Consider the following 25080-nt stretch of genomic DNA (forward strand, 5'->3'; position numbering starts at 1 on the left):
CTTAGTTATCTTTGTTTTCATTATTATTTTAGTTAGGTCAGGGTGTGACATGGTGAAGTATGTGTTTTTGTATTGTCTAGGGTGTTGTATGGTTTAGAGGGTTAAGGAGAGTAGATGGTTTAGTGTTGTGTGTAGGTGTCTAGGAAAGTCTATGGTTGCCTGAATGGGTTCTCAATTAGAGACAGCTGGTTATTGTTGTCTCTGATTGGGAGCCATATTTAAGGCAGCCATAGGCTTTAGCTGTTGTGGGTAATTGTCTATGTCAGTGTGTAATGGTCAGTGTCAGCACCATTTTGTTTATATAGCTTCACGGTCGTCAGTTTGTTATTTTGTTAGTTCGTGTATAGTTGTTCGTTTCTTGTTTGTTTTCTCTCTTCTTATAATAAAGAAGATGTATTTTGCACACGCTGCGCCTTGGTCCAATCTCTCACCCAAAGACGATCGTGACACTCTGTTACGGATGCCATGGTTGTGCTTAGTTTGAAGATGTAATTCAGAGACAGGTGTTTTATATAACAGCCTGTGTGTGTTCTTTTTTTGACTTCATCTGCATATTTGCAATCAAATGCCTGAATTTTCTAAATTTCCTTAGCTATCCTACTCCATCGGGAATTCCACTGATTTCAAAACTCGAAGTGGAGAGTGGAGAGCATTTGCAACATTATCACAGTTCTTCGTGATATCTTTCAAAAAAGCCACGTTAGAAAGGATTACCTACACATACTGAGCAGCTCATATTATAGACAGAAGCGTTCTACATGGCAGATCAATCCGAACTCATCTCTCGGCATGTCCAGTCCATCCATTATCTCAGCCAATCATGGCTAACAGGAAGGTTCCTGCCTTTTTCTGTCGCTAAACCAACTAGGCTCGTAATTAAACAATTTATTCATATTTACAGATGGCATACAAGTTTGTTATTAAGGCAAAAAATGTGTACATGTTCCAGATGGCATTACTGCCAAAAAACGCATTTTGATAAAAAACCTATGTTTTTGTTCAAATGCCTCTCCTGTGAAGTAGTGACGCGCGACATGCACCTAGTTTCCTGAAACTAGTCACATTTGTCCACGCAGCACAACCATAAGTGTTGAAATTGTCAAGGACAATTAGTATATAAAATCCCAGCAGCATATCCTACTCTTTACGACAGATAAGGCAGTATTACATCAGAGAGCTTTTGTAAGTCCTTTATTTCCATTTCACTGAGGTCCTGCTCTGATAAAGGACAAAAGAAGTAGCCGTTATCACTGCTGCACCATATCAATCTCTTCACACTGCCTGTTGTTTTGGCAGTTGTGTCTGGGGTTTTGGAGACAATTACAGTAGCAAGATAACATACTTTTCTCCATTTTCAAAGTGGTTTTCCACTACAAGGATTGTGTGTTTTCTGTGCTTTATCATGGTTTACTTCTTTCTCTGGCATGTGGTTAAGGAGTGTGGGTCAAGGGATTGTGTGTGTGTGTGTGTGTGCCAGTGTGCATGCATATGCACACTAGGGGTAATCTACATTCTGAAAGTCATGCCATCCTTCAGCTAGAGTCTGTCTTTTAGAAAACTTGTGTCTTTTAATCTTTTATCTCAGAAGTCAGACGAATATTTACATTTTCTTGATGAAATTCTCCTTTCAGTTCTTTCCCTCGCTCTGGCTGTGATTGCAGAGCTTGTCTGCGATAATGAACACTCATGCTGATTTACTGCAGGCTTCACAGTGAGGACTGTCATTATTAATCTGTCACAGAACTTTTTAAATGCATTCCCTATACTAATGGAGATAAATGTAGAAGAGATGAAAGACGATCGTGTTGTTGCTCTTTATTAACCCTGAGAGACGTCCTCTGGTGTATCTTTTGACACTTAAGCCGTCATTCCGGCAAAAAAGACCCACTTTCAAAAGCACTGTTCATTTCCGACCTTACTTCTTGAGAGCAAATACATTTAACACTGTGGTTTTGGATACTTATAGAAATACTGTATGAGAGCAATTTGGAGCTATCATTATCATCCCTCCCACTTTTTGAATTTAGCACCTATACCCTGGGGCTTCCTGATTGCATCTTAACCGCTGCAGGTGGGAATAATTACTCTACGGCTCAGCCATTATTATATTTGGTAATCATGAGACATTCAGAGCAAAACCTTTACTTTGGCTAATTGGAAGAAGGAGGAATAAAGGTATTCAAATGAATCATCAAAGGGTTATCATGAGGGTTTTTTCCTGAAGGGCCTTTTCTAAGGGCCTCTTGTGGCAATTTGGCTACAGTAGTAGTTAGTTAATCAGGGTGGTTATTGTTCCACTTTACTCACTAGCCAATGCACTTAACCTTCTATGTGACAAGATATCCACTCATAATGCTCCTTACAGCCTGGTAAATGGGGGTCCCTAACCCGAGACTAAACCCTAGACTAACAGATTTTGCAATTACAACAGAGCCATATATGTATCCAATGTATATATCTTTTTTTTACTTTAAAGAAAAAATATGTTTTCTATGCAATGTAATATTTAGGAATCATGTTCTCTGGTATTATATTTATCTTCTAGTATGCTCTAATACCTCCATGTTGTTGGTGTGTTTCTCTCCAGTGTCTTCTCTAGAGAATGGAAATGTTGGGGGCCAGAGGAGAGTCGAAGCAGACAGCGGAGCCTTCACACACTCGTCCACACAGGACACAGAGAGTGAGATCCACCATTTTACCACAGCATCCTCCATGAACGTCCCCAACCACCGACCTGTCTTCAGAGGCATCGCCCTACATGAACTCCTGCTCACTAAAGATTTCCAGGGGGACCAGCGGTTTTTCACAGACCATGGAGACGTGGCAGGACATCCCACAATGCCTGGCTCTGTTACTGCCTTTGAGGCGGGGGACGCCTCAACTCGCCTGGTGCCACACGAGGACGCCCCTGCCTTCTCTGACATCGCCACTACTGCCACGGTGGCTGCCACAACCCCCCTCACCATCTCTGCTTCCACAGACCCTGGGCTACTGGTGAGCATGGCTCAGAATAATAAGTTCGTCAAAGACAAGGCCAGGGAGGCAGAGAAGGTGGCAGTGACCACAGACTCCCTGACCACCCCTGTAGTGGCAACCACTGCCCCTACAGTCAGTGGCCGCAGCCCCAATGCCCCCCCCTTCCTGAATGGAAGCACCAATGGTCAGGGGGAAGTTATCATGGAAGCCACCCTGCCCCCCCCTGTCCTGACCACCTCAGTGAGGGTGGAGAAAGGTGAGTCAGAGGAACCAGGGGTAAAGAACAAAACAGGCATCCAGCTCACCAAACTGACCGCCGTATCCACAGGAGAGGTGGATGAGGGAATGACCACCACAACCATCATCACAACCACCACCATCACCACCATGCAGACACCAGGTAACTTCTGTTTCTATTGGTCTCATACACATACAGTATAGAGTGAAGTAGAAGTATGTAAATTCAATTACATCCAATTGGCAACTGCTGCTTTTCTGTAATGGCCTAATGCAATGGCTTTAGAGTAGCAGCTTTAATGCAGGCATTGTCAAATCACTTAAACTATCAACAGTTAAAAATGTACTCGGGGGCTGTCCAATTCGAGGTGTCGTAGAAAAATGCACCCCCTTCCACAATGTTACAAATATTTTCACATGACCTTGAAGCGTTAGGTTCTCGGCACGCGAGGAAAAGCCACTAGGATCGGAGAGGAGGCAGAGCGTGTGTTAAGCTTTCCTGAATAACCGGGCCTGCTGGGAGCATACAATATGTGGCCACATTATTATAGAATGACTTGGGAGAATGATGATTTGCAACAGACAGCACATCTCAGTATCAAAACTTAAAATATATCCAGACTGGCCTGCAACTTTGCCTTTCTAGACCTAATAAACTGCCAAGAGTATACACACAACTAATCCAAATTGAATTAAATGATCAAATCACAGGGCTTTTGCACCGTTATTAAAATGACATTTTCACTGCAGTTTACAGCCTAGAGTAGAACTTTCATTACATTGTAGTGTTGTAGAATAGTCTAGGTAGGAGAATTGTATTGTCCCCCTCTCTTGCGTGTTTCATGTCTTCACTGTTCTTTTATGTGCAATGACGTACCTGGCCTCTCCACCTACATAGAAAATTGGTGCAGCTTTGAATGATTTTATGTGTGGTATGATGCTAGCTAGCCTATTGCAGATCTGGAAAAACAATCCATCTACCACTATTGTCATTATGAATGTTGGATAGAGGGCAGGATAGACAGTTAGACTAGTTTACTATATTGACTTGTGGTACAGTAAAAGTTAACGCCCAGAAAAGTGTAGTGCAGAAGTACCAAAACACCTTGATATAGGGGAGGCACTGTAACGATCTTCGTTGGGAGAAAGAGAGGAGGACCAAAGCGCAGCGTGGTATGTGTCCATAATATATTTTAATGAAACAAACGAACACAGAAACAAAACAATAAACGATACGTGAAATACAAACCGAAACAGTTCCGTGTGGGACAAACACTGACACGGAAAATAACCACCCACGAAACCCAGGTGGAAAAGGCTACCTAAGTATGATTCTCAATCAGAGACAACTAACGACACCTGCCTCTGATTGAGAATCATACCAGGCCAAACGAAAAAACAAACATAGAAAAACAAACATAGAAAACCCACCCAACTCACGCCCTGACCACACGAAAACAAAGAAATAACAAAAGAACTAAGGTCAGAACGTGTCAGGCACATGGAAGCAGATTAAAACATTTGGCTAGGATGGAAGACATTATATAGTAAAACCTGCAAAAGGGTGAATGTAAACCAGGGGGAAAATGTACTTCTGTAAGACCCGATGCTGGAGATGAGAAGCAGATACAGGGAGTGAACATTTAATTAATTATCAACAGACATGGAATAGGACAGGAACAGCGTCAGAACAGGGAGAATAAAATAAATAAATAAATAAATGCTGAAGCGGGGAACAGACAGATATAGGGGAGGTAATGAGAGCAGGTGATTGAGTCCAGGTGAGTCCAATGAATCGCTGAAGCGCGTGCCGAGGGAAACAGATGTGCGTAATGATGGTGGCAGGAGTGCATAGTGCTGGGTAGCCTGGCGCTCGAGGGAGAGCAGGAGCAGGCGTGACAGTACCCCCCCTCTAGGGGCGCCAACCGACGTCCCACCTGGGCGAGCCTGACGGGCCGGCCGAGGCATGGGCGCTGGACAAGCCGGCTGAGGGTGTAGAAGCCCGACGAACCGGCAGAGGCGTGGGAGCCTGGCAAACCAGATGAGGCGTGGGAGCCTGGCGATCCGGTTGAGGCGTGAAGCCTGAGGATCCCGCTGGGATGTGGGAGCCTGGCGAGCCAGCTGAGACATGGGAGCCTGATGATCTGGCTGAGGCGTAAAAGCGCATGACGAGAGAAAAAGTGTGCATAATGATGGTGGCAGGAGTGTGTAGTGATTGGCAGCCTGGCGCCCTCGAGCGCCAGGGAGGGAGAGAGGGAGCAGGCGTGACAACTTCCCTCTCCAGTGCCCAATAAAAAAAACACACAACCTTCCCCAAATCCAAAGAAAAGAGTATAACAACCAGGGGTTGGAACCAAAACTATTTCACAATCGTTTCATTTTGAACAGAACCATTTTTTTTTTGTTCCATTCCACTGTTACAAACAAAAAAAAGAACGGTTTATATGGGTCCTTTCTGTTACTTTTTATACCTCTGAAATCATTTTTTAAAAACATTTACATTAACATTAAATTACCCTACCAATCAGTGTGGATAGAGCAGCCTGCTTTTGAGCGTGCCATCTATTTACATGCATTCGACAGACGAGTGTAGGGTGCGAGATGCGACTGAAATTTTGCTGGTGGGGAGAGTGCGAGAGAGGGTGGTGGAGAAGGCTTGGCTTGACACGCTGGGCATCTTGTTATGACATGCATTATCTGAATTAGGCCCACAGAATTATACCTACAGAGGAGTGGCTTCTATGATGGAACTCTGAATATCTTTGAACGTTATTTTCCACATATAACACAACAAAGTGCATATGCAATTTCAGCAGGCAGGCTAGCAGACACTAGAATAGGTTTCTGAGTGAAAGAGTAGGGCTTTGCATAGGCACTTTGTTGCGTTTTGTGAGGAAAATAATGTTATTAACTGGTTCCATGCATTTAAAATAATGGTTCTGTTCCAGAACAGTATATTTCACTTTCGTTCGCGGTTCTGATTTTGTTCCTCAAAAAAAATGTTGATTCTGTTCCATGACCGGTTCCAAACCCTGATGACAACCCCTAGCAGTAACCTAAAGTGTCCTGCATGACTGCCTCTCGTTTACAGTGTTTACTTAGATTTTAGTCAGAGTTTTGTACAGCGTGGCAGGAACAGCGTTGGAGAGGGCCAGTCAGTGTTTCTCATCCTTCCATGCTGACAGCTTCTATTCATCTGGCACCCAGGATCACAAAGCAGATCATGCGGCAAACCAATCTGCAGAGGCCGGCTCCACCTGATCTGTGCTGCCTGGCTGTCCTCTCCAGTGGGTCTAGATGGCTGAGGGGCGGCGTGATCTCCAAGGCCCGGCTGAGAGGCAGGGAATCTGGGGAGTTAATGAGGGGGTTAGAGGGCCACTGAGACACAGATGGGCTGTCAGAGATGGATCAGTAGTCTGGGAAGAGGGATCACTTGTCTTTTCATTTCTCCTGTGCCAGGTCCCTGCACTGTGAATTTCACTGACCCCGAGGGCCACATCAAGATTCCACAGCAGCATTCTGCAGCGTTGTCATCCGACCCTGCAGTGGATTGCATCTATGTGGTGACGGTCTACCTGGGATACGGGATTGAAGTACAGGTCAGTGAAAACGGGATACTGTCTAAGTTGTCCCTTTTATGGGGTTCACATCCATACACTTTCCCACATCTCAAGGTTTTAATGGAAACCTGCTCAGTGTGTTAATGTTAATGGAAATGAGAGGAGGGCTGTTAGGTCCAGGTTTGCCAATAGGCCTTGGGTTAGTGTTGCTGGACACACTGTTTTAGCACCACAATCCGCTCTGTCTAGCACTCTCTCTCTCTCTTCCCTACCTTCATTTAACCTAATTATCATGGCTGTCGTTAGAGCCTGCGGCTCTGATGAAGTGTGTTACACCTTTATGCTATTTTCAGCTGCCCAAACGCTAATGAGCTACGCATCTATTGGAATCTCAAACTAACATAACACTTCAGCTTGCTCATGAAACAAATGGCTCATGTCAACATTTATGAGTGCAGCTTATTTATGCCATTACAAAGTCTTGAGCTTCACATGACTTCAAGGAAAAAATACAAGAAAAAAAATCAACTGCACTTCATGTTTAGCAAGTGTCTTTCTTGTAACTAGAGCAGTTTCAAAATAAAACCATTATAGTTATTCCTGAAAATGTTCTCTTTGAGTGGTAAGGGGAAATCTGAATTCAGCCAGGGCTGTTTGCTTGTTGTGTTTCTATTCATTCATGTGGAACTTGTTATCTCTGGGCTGTCACATCAACAGTCCCACCACAATCAATACAGACCCAGCAGCAGAGACACCACAGCATAGCGAAATGTTTAGTCAGCCGTCATTTCATAATGATCTAATGAGACACAATGGCCTACTAAAATTGCTTGCGAAAGCGTAGGTAAAAGACAAACCCCGAGTTCCATTTGCTAGCATGCATTCAGAGGGCCCTCACTTTGAATGCATCTCTTTCACTGGTCCCGTCTTGGCTGCATCCAATGTTTATCTATGGAAGCAGGCATCAGTCATTATTTTCTCCAGGGAAGGAAGGGACGGTGCGTCTATTTCCCCTAGCAAAAATAATAATAAGTTACTTAAATTCATCTATGTGGAGTCTACATTAAATAGGTCAAAATGCATTTAGATTCATTTACATTTCCAGACAAAATGTATAATTCTGTATCGCATCAACAGTACCTTAGCAATAAGATTATCTCATAATTCATTGATTGAGTGTAAAATATATTTCACAATGTATTTATCATACATTGCATGATGCAATACAAACTGTGCATTTCATATCATTTATATAATTTTGTCTCATGGAAATTAACCAATTCTACTGCATAGTCAATTTCTTTAGCAATAGTTGCATACTACTGTAGTTTACAGTAAATACTTTAATCTTGGGTTGTGTTCCTAGTTCCTGGTTCAGTGGCCATGACTGTAGTACTGTGTTTTGATTAAATCGGAACAACAATTAATTGAATATACTCTAAATTGGTCACTGAGCAATCTTCCCTTCTTGATTAAACACACAATCAAAACAATCTCTCATTGAGCAAAATATATATTTGAGAACATGCTTTTTGTAAAGGGAAAGTATGTGTGGCATTGGCTAAGTAGGAGAATGAATTGCCTCTTGCAATGGACGGAGTAATTATGTTTTTCCCCATTGGCTGAAAGAGCCAGTCACAGACCACCAATTACTTAGCTAGAAGTATGCTGACCATAGGGACTTACTATAAAGTAACAATTTAAGTTAGACTTTTGTGCTTCAGATCATGACTAAACCACTACTTATCTCCATGGCCACATTGCATGTTGCTGGTATTTGTCTATCTTTCAGTTATGTGGATTGAAAGCCACCTTGCTTGTTTCTCTTAGTGAAAACTTTCCCTTAAATTAAAAGTAACTTTATACAAAGCCTTCAGGACCTTTGACTACCAGGACTGATAGGGCCATTGTTCACTCAAGGTCATCTCCAGTTTATGCACGATAAGGAGGCATGCAGTATAATTTAGTGTTTGCCTAAGTGTAACAGTATAACTTTAAACCGTCCCCTCGCCCCGACACGGGCGCGAACCAGGGACCCTCTGCACACATCAACAACGGTCGCCCACGAAGCATCGTTACCCATCGCTCCACAAAGGCCACGGCCCTTGCAGAGCAAGGTGCAACCCTACTTCTAGGTTTCAGAGCAAGTGACGTAACTGATTGAAATGCTACTAGCGCGTACCCGCTAACTAGCTAGCCATTTCACATCCGTTACATAAGCAAATGACAATGATACACCCCCACTCATGTCCCAATACCCTTTCAGCTATGCAGTGGACTCAGAGATAACCTACATTAAACCCAGCCACGATTAAAAGGGTCATTGTTAAAGTCTCATGGCATGTTGCCTGAACACAGTGAGATGATCTGGTAAGTAAATCCATATGCACTCTCATTTCAGCACATTGTCTCTAAACATTAGGAACACCCTCCCCCTTTTGCCCTCAGAACAGCCTCAGTTCATCGGGGCATGGACTCTACAAGGTGTCGAAAGTGTTCCACAGGGACACTAGCCCAAGTGGACTCCAATGCTTCCCACTGTTGTGTCAAAATGGCTGGATGTCCTTTGAGTGGTGGACCATTCTTGATATAGAAAGGAAACTGTTGAGCATGAAAAACACAGCAGCTTAACAGTTACACTTAACCCTCCTACTGTGTTCCGGTCGAATTGGACCGGGTTTACTAGTTTTCTCTCTGAAAAATGTAGTTCATTTAATCAGATTGTCATAAGGTTCCATGACTTTGTCCACACAGGGCATCTGAACACACAAAACACATTTTGATGATTTTCATTACATTTTTGGTGTTTTATTTAACTTTTGTACTCCTGTGGTGTTCCCGGTCAAAAAGAACCGTTCATTAGAAATGAATGGGTGAGACTACAATTAAAGAATAAAATTAAGTTCAGGCACATGCCCATTCATCAGATCGACACACTTCCTCTCACAGACCCCACATGCATGTGTGTTTGAGCACACACACACACACACACACACACACACACACACACACACACACACACACACACACACACACACACACACACACACACACACACACACACACACACACACACACACACACACCTCACTCCCCTTCTTGGCTTCCATGGCAACCTGCACAGGAACCTTTCCCCAATATAATCTTTCCCCCACGGGAACCACACCTGTTGGCATTCTCACAAACAATCGCCAAATTGTTTCAATAATATATAGAACTTTTCTCACAGCTCTGGTATAAAAACATTTTTTGAGGCCTTGCTCACAATTCATTCTGTGGCAGCTAAATGACCAAACGATATACTACTGTACGGTATGTGAGGCTCTTGATCATATCTTTGATCATGACACTGGTGGGGAGGAGAGAGTCCTTGTTAAACTTTGACACAAAGTAGTTTGTGATAAATGGCACAATACGTTTCATCTGAGTATTTGCTATAGTCAATATAATCCATACATTATGCTTCTTCTTTTTTTAAACTCAAAAACAAGTTGTATGAGGTCAGGTAAATGAGGCCTACAGGCCATAAATAGCAAATAGAATTTCAAAACTTGTAATGTTCACAAGAACTTAAGTTGATAAAAAGATCTAACACAACATTAGGTGATAATATATGTATTATTATGGATTCATAATCAGCTCTAATGGGGCGGTCATTTTGGACCAGGAACACAGAATTAATTAACATGAAACGAACACAACAGGAGGGTTAAACCGGTGTTCCTGGCACCTACTAACATACCTCATTTAAAGGCACTTAAATCTTTTGTCTTGCCTATTCACACAAACAGAATCCATGTCTCAATTGTCTCAAGGCTTAAAAAACCTTATTTAACCTGTCTCTTCCCCTTCATCTACACTGATTGAAGTGGATTTAACAAGTGACATCAATAAGGGATCATATCTTTCACCTGGATTCACCTGGTCAGTCTATGTCATGGAAAGAGCAGGTGTTCCTAATGTTTTGTCCACTCAGTGTAAATATTTAGGCATATCATATGAAGTACGCCTCATGTGAAATCATTGTCAAAAGTGCAAGAGATACGGTTGCATGTAGGTCTAGATTATTTATGGATTCATCATACAGAAATATCAAAACATTATTTGAACAACTCCAAAGCAGTTGCATGTGGCGAAGGAACCACTGACTCGCTGCATTTTTCTATTATCAAGACCCAGGCAGGTAACGCTTAACTGGTAAGGACAGCTCATGAGGTGTCCTAAATATTTGTTGACTTGGTGTGACTCTTATGACTAAAAGAGGCTTCATGCATAGCTTTTTTCAGCACCTATGGCCAATTTTCTACTATGACGCTTGGTGGGTACGGGCCCAGATGAACCCATCCATTTCCTCAAGATGGAAGCAGATTTCTAATGCACTTAATTCCCGGCAACTAGCTGGAGACTCTCTAATAATAGCTTCATATTTTAAAGGCTCTGTGAAATTCTTTTGTAAGAGGAAAACAGTCTGAGATGTCATCTGTGTGATTGTGAGTGTGATGCTGGGCCTTGCGAGAGGAGGAGGACGCCTCCGGGGCATGAAAGATCCTTCTTGATATCTTTCACCAGGGACACTGATGATGAAAAGAGCCGCAGAGATGTATTGATGCCTTCACTCCAGGCCAATTTTCCAAATGTACATAATTGAATGAGAAACCTTCTTCAAGTGGAGACGAGGGGTGTTTCTGAGAGAGAGGACGCCCACTCCAGTCTGTGCCCCCTTGCTAAAAAGGAAATAGAGCCATGAAGAGGAAAATGTAAACTTCTCCATGTTTCATCTTAACTCTCCATTCTGTCTCCATTGAGAACACATGCATAGGCCAACATGTAAGTGGTTTATAATGAACATGAGACTGAGGGTAGGAGTGTTGTTATGAGTGTTGTTATCACCAGGGACAGTCCACGGAAGGGCTGCCTTCACTTTTAGGATTGGTAAGCCACCAGTACTGTTGTCCTGAAGTGAAACAGCTCAGTTGAATCTGCAACCATCACAAAGCATCTGACATTTACATGATGAAATACACTGAGCGTACAAAACATTAGGAACTTGTTTTTTCATACTTGGTTTTTCACGCTCAACAGTTTCCCGTGTGTTTCAAGAAGGCTCCACCACCCAAAGGACATCCAGCCATCTTGACACAACTAGAGTCAACATGGACCAGCAACCTTGTGGAACGCTTTCCACACCTAGTCGAGTCCATGCCCAACAAATTGGGGCTGTTCTGAGGGCAAAGGGGGCTGCAACTCAATATTAGGAAGATGTTCCTAATGTTTTGTACACTCAGTGTATAACCACAAGGATAATAAATAAACATGTTTTTATTCGATTATTGAATTACCTACATCATGGTATTTCAAGGTATCCATCTGGAGCGCAATATCACATTGTTAAAAAAAATGTCTAAATTGGTTATGCCTATAAGTTGGGCAATTGAAGGCATCTAGGGACTATGTTAACTTTGATTGTGTTTGATGAAAATTATAAACCTTTCAGCATTATCGGCAAGTGACTTGATTCTACTGTGCCAAAGCGATTTAGAGTTGTTAAACTCTAAAGTTTTTTGTTGTTGTCTTCAAACAGGTTTTAACAGGATTCCTAAGACCTTTTCTGAGATGCTTTGTGTACACGGCCCAGATCTGATCAGGGATTTAAACTTCTGTGTAACGTATGCCTAGTTTGAGGGAAACCTGTTAGCCTGTGTGTCTATGCCCAAACACAAGCTAGGATTCAGGACGTGAGACCTGCTTAGAACTAAGGTTTAATGGTAGTCAACGGTGGGTGGTTGATTAATCCACATGGTCCCATTGAGTGAAGTGCCAAGACCGTGGCTCACAGTTTTATAAGTAAATGGAGAGCAGAAAGGGCTTCAGGATGTAGAGTTGGAAATTCAGAATTTCAGATGTTGCATTTACATGGGAGTTGCTGATTTATGTCTAGGCAAATCAGGTGTATATTCCATTATGTGTTTTACATTTTTTACATAGATACACTACCGTTCAAAAGTTTGGGTCACTTAGAAAATTCCTTGTTTTTGAAAGAAAAGCACATTTCTTGTCTATTAAAATAACATCAAATTGATCCGAAATACAGTGTAGACATTGTTAATGTTGTAAATGACTATTGTAGCTGGAAACAGATGATTTTTTATGGAATATCTACACTCCTGTGTTCCAATGGCACGTTGTGTTACCTAATCCAAGTTTATCAGTTTAAAAGGCTAATTTATCATTAAAAAACCCTTTTTCAATTATGTTTGCACAGCTGAAAACTGTTGTCCTGATTAAAGAAGCAATTAAACAGGCCTTATTTAGACTAGTTGAGCATCTGGAGCATCAGCATTTGTGGGTTCGATTACAGGCTCAAAATGGCCAGAAACAAAGACCCTTCTTCTGAAACTCATCAGTCTATTCTTGTTCTGAGAAATGAAGGCTATTCCATGCGAGAAATTGCCAAGAAACTGAAGATCTCGTACAATGCTGTGTACTACTCCCTTCACAGAACAGCGCAAACAGGCTCTAACCAGAATAGATATAGGAGTGGCTGGCCCCGGTGCACAACTGAGCAAGAGGACAAGTACATTAGAGTGTCTAGTTTGAGAAACAGACGCCTCACAAGTCCTCACCTGGCAGCTTCATTAAATAGTACCCGCAAAACACCAGTCTCAGCGTCAACCGTGAAGAGGTGACTCCGGGATGCTGGCCTTCTAGGCAGAGCTGATGCTCCAGATACTCAACTAGTCTAAATAAGTCCAGTTTAATTGCTTCTTTAATCAGCACTACAGTTTTCAACTGTGCTAACATAATTGCAAAACGTTTTTCTAATGATCATTTAGCCTTTTAAAATTATAAACTTGGGTTAGCTAACACAACATGCCATTGGAACACAGGAGTGATGGTTGCTGATAATGGGCCTCTGTACGCCTATGTAGATATTCCATTAAAAATCATCTGTTTCCAGCTACAATAGTCATTTACAACATTAACAATGTCTACACTGTATTTCGGATCAATTTGATGTTATTTTAATGGACAAACAATGTGCTTTTCCTTCAAAAACAAGGAATTTTCTAAGTGACCCAAACTTTTGAACGGTAGTGGGCTTTTTTGGGCTTATGCAAATCATCAGCCTGGGAAATTGGGCCATGATTAGTTTTAGGCTTCCCACAGACACACATGGTAATGGCTATTGAATGTGTACTTCCTTATTTTTCTGTCCTTCCTGCAAAACGATATCCACATTACCCCTTCCCTGGCATTTCTAATACTCCAAACACCTCATTTACTACGAAAGACCTTGAATGGTTGAGCTTTTTCATCCCGCCCGGCTCTGGAGGGCTAAGATAAGTTTAGGTGGAGGGTGTTTGTTTGTATGTATGTATGTTTTTCTCCTGCTTGGAGTTTTGGATCTATGCTAAGGTTAATGGCACACACACACACACACACACACACACACACACACACACACACACACACACACACACACACACACACACACACACACACACACACACACACACACACACACACACACACACACACACACACAACCGCGCTCTCAGTCAAACTTTTGATATAGTAGCTCTTGTTCTCTCTAGCCCCTCCAGTGGACTCCTATCTCAGCAGGCAGTCTCTGTGTAGTGGAATATGATGAAATGCTGGTTCTGGAAAGCATGCAGAGCCCTGTTTATCAGCCCACATCACTGAGGCAGGTAGCCTGATGGGATGAGTATGTCCATGTGAGGACCAACTGGACCCAACACACAGATTGAAACAGGGACTATAAGGCTCAGACCAGTGGATGAATGGGCAGAGGCCCTTGGACAAATGTGATAAAGGGCTGTACAGTCACATGCTAGGCCTAGTGTTCAGTTAGAGAGATAGAACAACTCAATAGACAGTCTCGCACCTCCCTCTCTGGTGACGGCAGCTATTGATTGAAGCCAGGGCATGTGTTACCACTCAAATCATCTGCCACTCAAGGAGGCTGTACTGTCTGCAGGATGTCACAGGATCAATCTGCCCAGGCTCTTAGGACTGTAATGAAATGGACATGTAAACCTGTGTCATGACTGTCCACGAGCATCCAAATAGGTCAGATCAGGTTTGCAATGAATAACTTCAATCAGACCCCCTTTTAACTGGAGAGGGGGGTAGGAAATAGCTGATGGGGATTGACACTCACGTCCTTTTGTAAATCAAAGCACAAGATCCAGGCCTGTGCTCTCCAAATTCACCAAAGGAATGTTTCTATTAAAAAAAAATGTTTTAAACTTTATTTAACCAGGCAAGTCAGTTAAGGACACATTCTTATTTACAATGACGGCCTACCAAAAGGCAAAGGCCTCCTGTGGGGACAGGGGTTGGGATTAAAAATGTAAAATAAATCAAATATAAATATAGGACAAAACACTCATCACGACAAGAGAGACAACACAACACTACATAAAGAGAGACCTAAGACAACAGCATAGCATGGCAGCAACACATGACAACACAGCATGGTAGCAACACAACAAAACAACAACATTGTAGCAACACAACATGGTAGCAGCACAAAACATGGTACAAACATTATTGGGCACAGATAACAGCACATAGGGCAAGAAGGTAGAGACAACAATACATCACACAAAGCAGCCACAACTGTCAGTAAGAGTGTCCATGATTGAGTCTTTGAATGAAGAGATTGAGATAAAACTGTCCAGTTTGAGTTTGTTGCAGCTCGTTCCAGTCGCTAGCTGCAGCGAACTGAAAAGAAGAGCGACCCAGGGATGTGTGTGCTTTGGGGACCTTTAACAGAATGTGACTGGCAGAATGAGTGTTGTATGTGGAGGATGAGGGCTGCAGTAGATATCTCAGATAGGGGGGAGTGAGGCCTAAGAGGGTTTTATAAATAAGCATCAACCAGTGGGTCTTGCGACGAGTATACAGAGATGACCAGTCTACAGAGGAGTATAGAGTGCAGTGATGTGTCCTATAAGGAGCACTGGTGGCAAATCTGATGGCCGAATGGTAAAGAACATCTAGCCGCTCGAGAGCACCCTTACCTGTCGATCTATAAATTACATCTCCGTAATCTAGCATAGGTAGGATGGTCATCTGAATCCGGGTTAGTTTGGCAGCTGGTGTAAAAGAGGAACAATTACAATAGAGGAAATCAAGTCTAGATTTAACTTCAGCCTGCAGCTTTGATATGTGCTGAGAGAAGGACAGTGTACCATCTAGCCATACTCCCAAGTACTTGTATGAGGTGACTACCTCAAGCTCTAAACCCTCAGAGGTAGTAATCATACCTGTGGGGAGAGGGGCATTCTTTTATACCAAACCACATGACCTTTGTTTTGGAGGTGTTCAGAACAAGGTTAAGGGTAGAGAAAGCTTGTTGGACACTAAGAAAGCTTTGTTGTAGAGCATTTAACACAAAATCCGGGGAGGGGCCAGCTGAGTATAAGACTGTATCATCTGCATATAAATGGATGAGAGAGATTCCTACTGCCTGAGCTATGTTGTTGATGTAAATTGAGAAGAGCGTGGGGCCTAGGATCGAGCCTTGGGGTACTCCCTTGGTGACAGGCAGTGGCTGAGACAGCAGATTTTCTGACTTTATACACTGCACTCGTTGAGAGAGGTAGTTAGCAAACCAGGCCAAAGACCCCTCAGAGACACCCCTCTGAGACCCTAATACTTCCATATCAAAAGCTTTGGCCAACTCAATAAACATTGCAGCACAACATTGCTTAGAATCAAGGGCAATGGTGACATCATTGAGGACCTATAAGTTTGCAGTGACACATCCATAACCTGAGCGGAAACCAGATTGCATACCCAAGAGAATACTATAGACATCAAGAAAGCCAGTCAGTGTGCTTTTTTCCCACTGAAACTCGAACACGTTCAAAAGCAAATACTGGAATAATATTTCTAATGTATAACGTGGGGAATGGTCAGAGGCGATCTATAGAACACTACTGTCATTTTGTTTGTTATTTTGTGATGTCATTAAAAATGTTATAAAGGAAATACGGTAACTTAGAAAGTATTCCCACTACATAGATTAAGTTTCCATACTATGGGTTGTGCATTAAATATAAAAAATGATTAAAGTGTTTTTGTTAATTGAGGGATGGGATTTGAGAAGTTATGAGCTAATTGCTTTCCGTAACTTTGCACATTGAGTAATCACCGCCCCGAAGTGAACCGGAACCGCCCCTGTCGATGCCGGAACCGCCCCTGTCGAGCAAAAGGTGTAAATGATGGGTTATGAATTAACTAATTGATCCAGAGAAAGCGTGAAGTGGCAGCTGTGCATTTAAAATGGTTTGAACTTTGAATCTCAACACAAGGTGGAGACGATAAACTCACCTCCCGGACAATCAGGTACGGCTGACTAACTGTCCTAAGTAAGGTATTTTCGAAAGCTAATTTAAGTAGGACCATCCTGTTACTCTGCTCAAACCATCGTATCATGCTACTCTCATCACTCCACTGGGGAACCTTCGATACGGCTGACTAGCCTAGCTTCAAAGAAGCATCTTCAAGAGCGAATGGAAGGGTAGTGCTACAGAGGGTAGTACGTACGACTCAGGACATCACTGGGGCCAAGCTTCCTGCCATCCAGGACCTATATACTAGGTGTCAGAGGAAAGGCCAAAAAATGGTCACAGACTCCAGTCCCCAAGTCATATACTGTTTTCTCTGCTACCACACGGCAAGCGGTACCGGAGCGCCAAGTCTAGGACCAGAAGGCTCCTTAACAGCTTCAACACCCAAGACATAAGACTGCTGAACAATTAACCAAATGGCCACCGGATTATTTACATTGACCCCCCCTCCATTGTTTTTTTACACTGCTGCTACTTGCTGTTTATTATCTATGCATAGTCATTTTACCCCTACCTACATGTACAAATTACCTCGACTAACCTGTCCCCCCGCACATTGACTCGGTACCGGTACCCCCTGTATATAGCCTCATTATTGTTATTTTATTGTATTACATTTTATGTTTTACTTTCGTTTTTTTGGTAAATATTTTCTTAACTCTTTCTTGAACTGCACTGTTGGTTAAGGGCTTGTAAGTAAGCATTTCATGGTCAGGTCTACACGTTGTATTCGGCACATGGGACAAATAAAGTTTGATTTGAAAATCAACTCTGTAGTTCTGTTCAGTACTACACAACAAGTCACCGGATACCGGACAACTACGAAGAAGGACAACAGTAGAAGAGTTGTTGGAACCATTTCGGACAATCAGAGCCTTACAAGCATGCCGCGAAAGGCTCAACCCCCTTTCCAAGGCTGCCCTATTCACCGAGAGATCCCCGGCGAACCCAGGCATTTCACGTAAATACATTAAGGATTTCTTGCTCAAAGTGCGCAGCAGTTCGTGTGCAAAGTATATGGTTATTGTAGGTGAGAGTAGTTTCTGAATGTGGCTTTGTTAAGTGTCTCTGTCCTTCTCTCTCCCTCTCCATCTCTTCTTTAACAAGCATCCATGTTGTTGTCATTCCACTAGGGAACTGTTTTCAGCGTAATAAGTCTCCAGTCAATAAATAGTGTGTGTGTTTATCCTGTGTTCTCATTTAATTAGCTAGTAAATACATAATTAAACCAATTTCTGTAGTACTGATTCATAAGTAAGGCTCTGGCTTTTGCAGATGCAAGGAGGATACGACTGTTCAGAATGGTGATATGATACGAGGTTATGATTTATAAATTGACTGTTTACAGATGTAATAGGTAAAGACCTTTTAGAGTTTAATTCGGGAGATGGTAACTCTTTAAAGAACCGCTCTCGTGGTGCCCCAAATCCTAATTAGTTCATTGTTACATGATTAATTTAATCGGGTAACAATTAAACATAGTTAGTTAATTAGATACATACCAGTCTTTAGATGAATGTTAAAGTCTAGTCATGACACCTGAGAGTGCCCTGCAGAGTGGCATGTTGTCCAGAATGTCAATGTCAGCTCTAGTGTATAAGGTGCCGGATTCTGTAGACAAGGACATATATCCAAGCCTGACCCACTGCACATGCATTGCATATCCTTGAATAGTAACAGGTGTGAGATTATGTTAAGGATTCAGTATCTCTGTTTATCTCTAATCCTTAACATAATCTCACACCTGTCACTTTAATTTCTACTTACTTCTCATTTATTAAGTGAATTGACTAATAAAAAGGAGTGAATATGCATTGTATATTGGTGTTTCCACCAGGGGCAAGACAGGGTTGAAGCATCTCTTATGGATCACTTCTTCAGAATTACAGTTATTATGAGTTTGTATTCATCTCTCTCACAGCAGCTCAATTATTAAGGGTTCTGTTCTGAGGTGCCTCCCATGTGCATATTTCTCTCTCTCTGTATAGATTCTACTCGAGGAGGGATGTAATTACTATCTTCACTGTTGGATGAATCAATAAAACGCATGCATAAGCGCACACACATTAATTATATCTCATAGTAAACTGTATGAAAACACAAGCGCACACCACACACTCACTAAAATACATTTTGACCATGAAAAGTGTAAGGGAAGTGCAAACATGATTCTTTTTTTATAGGATACATCAATGATAATGACCTACAGTATGTGAAATAGTGTAACGGCAGTCTACTTCGTCCTCCTCCTCAGACGAGGAGAGGCGAGAAGGATCAGAGGACCAATGTGCAGCGTGGTAATTAGACATAATGAAATTTAATAGACAAAACAAAAACACTATACAAACTGACAAAACACACTAACCGTCACAGTCCTTGCTGGTGCAGACAAAACACAAAGACAGGAAACAACCACCCACAATCCCCAACACAAAACAAGCCACCTATATATGATTCTCAATCAGGGACAACGATTGACAGCTGTCTCTGATTGAGAACCATATCAGGCTGAACATAGAAACAGACGAACTAGACACACAACATAGAATTCCCACCCAGCTCACGTCCTGACCAACACTAAACAAGCAAAACACATAAGAACTCTGGTCAGGACGTTACAGTACCCCCCCCCTGAGGTGCGAACTCCGAACGCACCCCTAAAACTCAAGGGGAGGGTCTGGGTGGGCATCTGTCCGCGGTGGCGGCTCCGGCGGTGGATGAGGACACCACTCCACCACTGTCTTTGTCCCCCTCCTTAGCGTCCTTTGAGTGGCGACCCTCGCCCACGACCTTGGCCTAAGAATCCTCCCCAAGTTCCCCACATGATTTAGGAGGTAGCTCAGGACAGAGAGGTAGCTCAGGACAGAGAGGTAGCTCAGGACAGAGAGGTAGCTCAGGACAGAGATGTAGCTCAGGACAGAGGGGCAACTCCGGACAGAGAGGCAGCTCCGGACTGAATGGCAGCTCCGGACTGAATGGCAGCTCCGGACTGAATGGCAGCTCCGGACTGAGTGGCAGCTCCGGACTGAGTGGCAGCTCCGGACTGAGTGGCAGCTCCGGACTGAGTGGCAGCTCCGGACTGGGTGGCAGCTCATGACTGGGTGGCAGCTCATGACTGGAGGGCAGCTCATGACTGGAAGGCAGCTCATGACTGGAGGGCAGCTCATGACTGGAGGGCAGCTCATGACTGGAGGGCAGCTCATGACTGGAGGGCAGCTCATGACTGGAGGGCAGCTCATGACTGGAGGGCAGCTCATGACTGTAGGGCAGCTCATGACTGTAGGGCAGCTCATGACTGTAGGGCAGCTCATGACTGTAGGGCAGCTCTGGCAGCTCCTGACTGTAGGGCAGCTCTGGCAGCTCCTGACTGGCTGGCGGCTCTGGCAGCTCCTGACTGTCTGGCGGCTCTGGCAGCTCCTGACTGTCTGGCGGCTCTGGCAGCTCCTGACTGGCTGGCGGCTCTGGCAGCTCCTGACTGGCTGGCGGCTCTGGCAGCTCCTGACTGGCTGGCGTCTCTGGCAGCTCCTGACTGGCTGGCGTCTCTGGCAGCTCCTGACTGGCTGGCGTCTCTGGCAGCTCCTGACTGGCTGGCGGCTCTGGCAGCTCCTGACTGACGGACGGCTCTAGCGGCTCCTGACTGACGGACGGCTCTAATGGCTCGGGACTGACGGACGGCTCTAATGGCTCGGGACAGACGGGCGGCTCTAATGGCTCGTGGCAGACGGATGACTCAGATGGCGCTGGGCAGACAGATGGCTCAGATGGCGCTAGGCAGACAGATGGCTCAGACGGCGCTAGGCAGACGGATGGCTCAGACGGCGCTGGGCAGACGGATGGCTCAGACGGCGCTGGGCAGACGGATGGCTCAGATGGTGCTGGGCAGGCAGGCAGGGCAGGCAGCTCAGACGGCGCTGGGCAGACGAGCAGTGCAGGCGGCGTTGAGCAGACGAGCAGCGCAGGCAGTTCAGACGGCGCTGGGCAGGCAGGCAGCTCAGACGGCGCTGTACAGACGAGCAGTGCAGGCGGCGTTGAGCAGACGAGCAGTGCAGGCAGTTCAGACGGCGCTGGGCAGGCAGGCAGTGCAGGCAGCTCAGACGGCGCTGGGCAGACGAGCAGTGCAGGCGGCGTTGAGCAGACGAGCAGTGCAGGCAGTTCAGACGGCGCTGGGCAGGCAGGCAGCTCAGACGGCGCTGGACAGACGAGCAGTGCAGGCGGCGTTGAGCAGACGAGCAGTGCAGGCAGTTCAGACGGCGCTGGGCAGGCAGGCAGCTCAGACGGCGCTGGACAGACGAGCAGTGCAGGCGGCGTTGGGCAGACGGCCGACTCTGACCTGCTGAGGCGCACAGTAGGCCTGGTGCGTGGTGCCGGAACTGATGGTACCGGACTGGAGACACGCACCTCAAGGCTAGTGCGGGGAGCAGGAACAGGGCACACTGGACTCTCGATGCGCACTATAGGCCTGGTGCGTGGTACCGGCACTGGTGGTACCGGGCTGAGGGCACGCACCTCAGGGCGAGTGCGGGGAGAAGGCACAGTGCGTACAGGGCTCTGGAGACGCACAGGAGGCTTGGTGCGTGGTGCCGGAACTGGAGGTACTGAGCTGGAGACACGCACCACAGGGAGAGTGCGTGGAGGAGGAACAGGGCTCTGGAGACGCACTGGAAGCCTGGTGCGTGGTGTAGGCACTGGTGGTACTGGGCTGGAGCGGGAAGGTAGCGCCGGATATACCGGACCGTGCAGGCGTACTGGCTCCCTTGAGCACTGAGCCTGCCCAACCTTACCTGGTTGCATGCTCCCCGTAGCCCGTCCAGTGCGGGGAGGTGGAATAACCCGCACTGGGCTGTGTTGGCGAACCGGGGACACCATGCGTAAGGGGCCCCGTGTGGCTCAGTTGGTAGAGCATGGCGCTTGCAACGCCAGGGTTGTGGGTTCGATTCCCACGGGGGGCCAGTACAAAAAAAGTATGAATGTATGTACTTGTAAGTCGCTCTGGATAAGAGCGTCTGCTAAATGACTTAAATGTAAATGTAAGGCTGGTGCCATGTACACCGGCCCGAGGAGACGTACTGGAGGCCAGATATGTAGAGCCGGCTTCATGGCACTTGGCTCAATGCTCACTCTAGCCCGCCCAGTGCGGGGAGGTGGAATAACCCGCACCGGGCTATGCACCCGTACAGGAGACACCGTGCGCTCTTCCGCATAACACGGTGTCTGCCCGTACTCCCGCTCTCCATGGGAAGTGGGCGCAGGTTTCCTACCTACCTTCGCCACACTACCCTTTAGCCCCCCCCCCCCCAATAAATTTTTGGGGTTTCTTCACGGGCTTCCAGCCACGCTTCCGTGCTGCCTCCTCATACCACCGCTCCTGGGCTTTAGCTGCCTCCATCTCTTCCCGAGAGCGGCGATATTCTCCAACCTTAGCCCAGGGTCCTTCTCCGTTCAATATTTGCTCCCATGACCATTCCTCCTGGTACCGCTGCTGCTGTCGCTGCTGCCCGTTCTCACGCTGCTTGATCCGGGTTTGGTGGGTGGTTCTGTAACGGCAGTCTACTTCGTCCTCCTCCTCAGACGAGGAGAGGCGAGAAGGATCAGAGGACCAATGTGCAGCGTGGTAATTAGACATAATGAAATTTAATAGACAAAACAAAAACACTATACAAACTGACAAAACACACTAACCGTCACAGTCCTTGCTGGTGCAGACAAAACACAAAGACAGGAAACAACCACCCACAATCCCCAACACAAAACAAGCCACCTATATATGATTCTCAATCAGGGACAACGATTGACAGCTGTCTCTGATTGAGAACCATATCAGGCTGAACATAGAAACAGACGAACTAGACACACAACATAGAATTCCCACCCAGCTCACGTCCTGACCAACACTAAACAAGCAAAACACATAAGAACTCTGGTCAGGACGTTACAAATAGAGAATGTTGTTCAGTAGAGCCTCAGGAGTTTCCTCATAAATCTAATTTTTTTCCCTCATAAATCTAATTTTCTTTTTTATAATCCAAGGAGAAATAATATTTTTCAATGTTATGTGCTCTCAACATGTTACCCTTTGATACTCGTAGCTCCCCTTGTTACCAATCATTAACAGTCAGACAGTACATTAGATCATTTTCTTGACCAGAAATGTGGATTCTCCTCAGTTAACTACTGAAGGGCATTCTCGTAATGCATCATCTGTGTCTTTCAGCTTAATCACCAACTATTACAACCCCAAACTCAATAAAGACTTGGCTTGGACACCCTGCCACTGATTGAGTAAATTGCTGTTGTTGTAATGTACTCTTGAAGATGTTTGTGAGAAGTGATGTCACCCCTCCACTTTACTTTGATTAGTTTAGTTCCCCGAAAGCTCATATATACTGTACATACTCTGACTGTGAACTTGAGGTCCAGACCTGACCAAGTAAGCTGACTTCATACAGTATATCAGTGGCCATCAGAGTGTATTAGAGGGCGAGATGGAGGGAGCGTGAAAGTCTCTAGCGGCCATGATCTAGCCAGACAGACAGGATGAACGGACGGCCGCTCCAAGCACCCGCTACTCACACTAATAATAACCTCAGCCTTGATTGGATGGGAAACATTGACAAGACTATGAAGGGCAAAGTAGCATCGTACATCTCCTTTTACTATCCTACCCTATTCTGTCATGCTGTGATCACAATCTCTTTGACTCTCCACACATATTCTCCTGTTCCACAGCTACGCGAAATTTGAGGAGACATAGACCTAATATGTGACCGACCGGCTCAATTCGGTCTTATGTAGCAAAATTTGAAATGTTGTTTTTTACATTGGATAAAAGTAGAGAGCTAGAAAATGGTATATCATACACTGTAGTTGAGGAACGATGGGAAAGTAATTCTGCTTTGAAAGTTGATAAACTTGTAACCTCACTTTTGAGAAAATGGCCCTTGAATAGTTTTGCTACCTACTGGAGAGCTTTTCTTTGTCTCCACCCATTCAGCATCGTTCACACCCTTTTAAGCTTTAGCCCCACCCATCTCTTTAAGGATTCACATTTGAGGCTATTTGAGCTGGTCAGTGTGTGTAGGTAATCCTGTCTAACGCAGCTTTTTTTAAATGTATTGCGTAGTTAAACTACATAAGTGTTGCTCTCCACTTTCTGGAGGACCGAGTTTTGAAATCAGTGGAATTCGAGTAAGATAGCTAAGGAGATGGAGAAAACAGCTGTCCGGATTACATCTTCAAACTAAGGGCAACCATGTCATCGGTGACAGGAGACGCATCCATCCATGATGCATACGGGTAAAATAGTCTAGCTAGCTACATTTTCAGATATTACACATTTCTATTTTGACAGAAACTGGTTTAATTTCAAGTTAAAGTGTACTGTTAGCTAGCTATCTTTAGCTGGCTGACTCGCTAGCTAACGTTATGTGTTTGATCTTATTATTTGAATCTCAGAGTCATTTTCTTGGTTATTTAAAGCTTCATTTTAGCTAGCTAACAGTGAACCTGGTTGGTTAGCTACCTGCAGATTCATGCAGGTTAGTAACTTAATGAGTTGGGATTATAGTTCATTGTTTAGCTAGCTACATATATTTACAATAGACTCCACTATGCAAGTATCCATTTCAATAGAATGTCACTGCAACAACGGTTGCTGGTAAATTTTCGCTGGCTATCTACTCCAATTTTAGACCACAGGTAAGATAGTCTAGCTAGCTACATTTTCAGATATTACACATTTCTAATTTTGACATAAAGCATTTCAAGTTAGTGTACTATTAGCTAGCTAGCTAACGTTAGTTGTCTGGCTCGCTAGCTAATGTGTGATCTTATTATTCATACCTCAGAGCCATTTGCTTGGCTAATTATAGCCTAATGTTAGCTAGCTAATACCCTGATGAAGACAGCTTGTCTGTCAAAATGTTGGA

The 25080-nt window shown here is 44.5% G+C and overlaps 1 protein-coding gene and 1 non-coding gene across 2 annotated transcripts in view; both read left to right on the forward strand.

The window, feature by feature from the left end:
• Positions 1-25080, forward strand: part of LOC120057522 (seizure protein 6 homolog) — a 248463-nt gene that overhangs the window by 112299 nt on the left and 111084 nt on the right. The window contains exons 6-7 of the mRNA XM_039006117.1: positions 2588-3376; positions 6673-6812. Of these exons, the coding sequence (XP_038862045.1) occupies positions 2588-3376; positions 6673-6812 (929 nt within the window). The remainder of the gene's footprint in view (positions 1-2587; positions 3377-6672; positions 6813-25080) is intronic.
• Positions 22030-22105, forward strand: trnaa-ugc. The gene has a single exon. It is a non-coding gene; the product is annotated as a tRNA-Ala (tRNA).

The sequence above is a fragment of the Salvelinus namaycush genome, chromosome 12 (assembly GCF_016432855.1).
Source record: "Salvelinus namaycush isolate Seneca chromosome 12, SaNama_1.0, whole genome shotgun sequence".
NCBI lineage: Eukaryota > Metazoa > Chordata > Actinopteri > Salmoniformes > Salmonidae > Salvelinus > Salvelinus namaycush.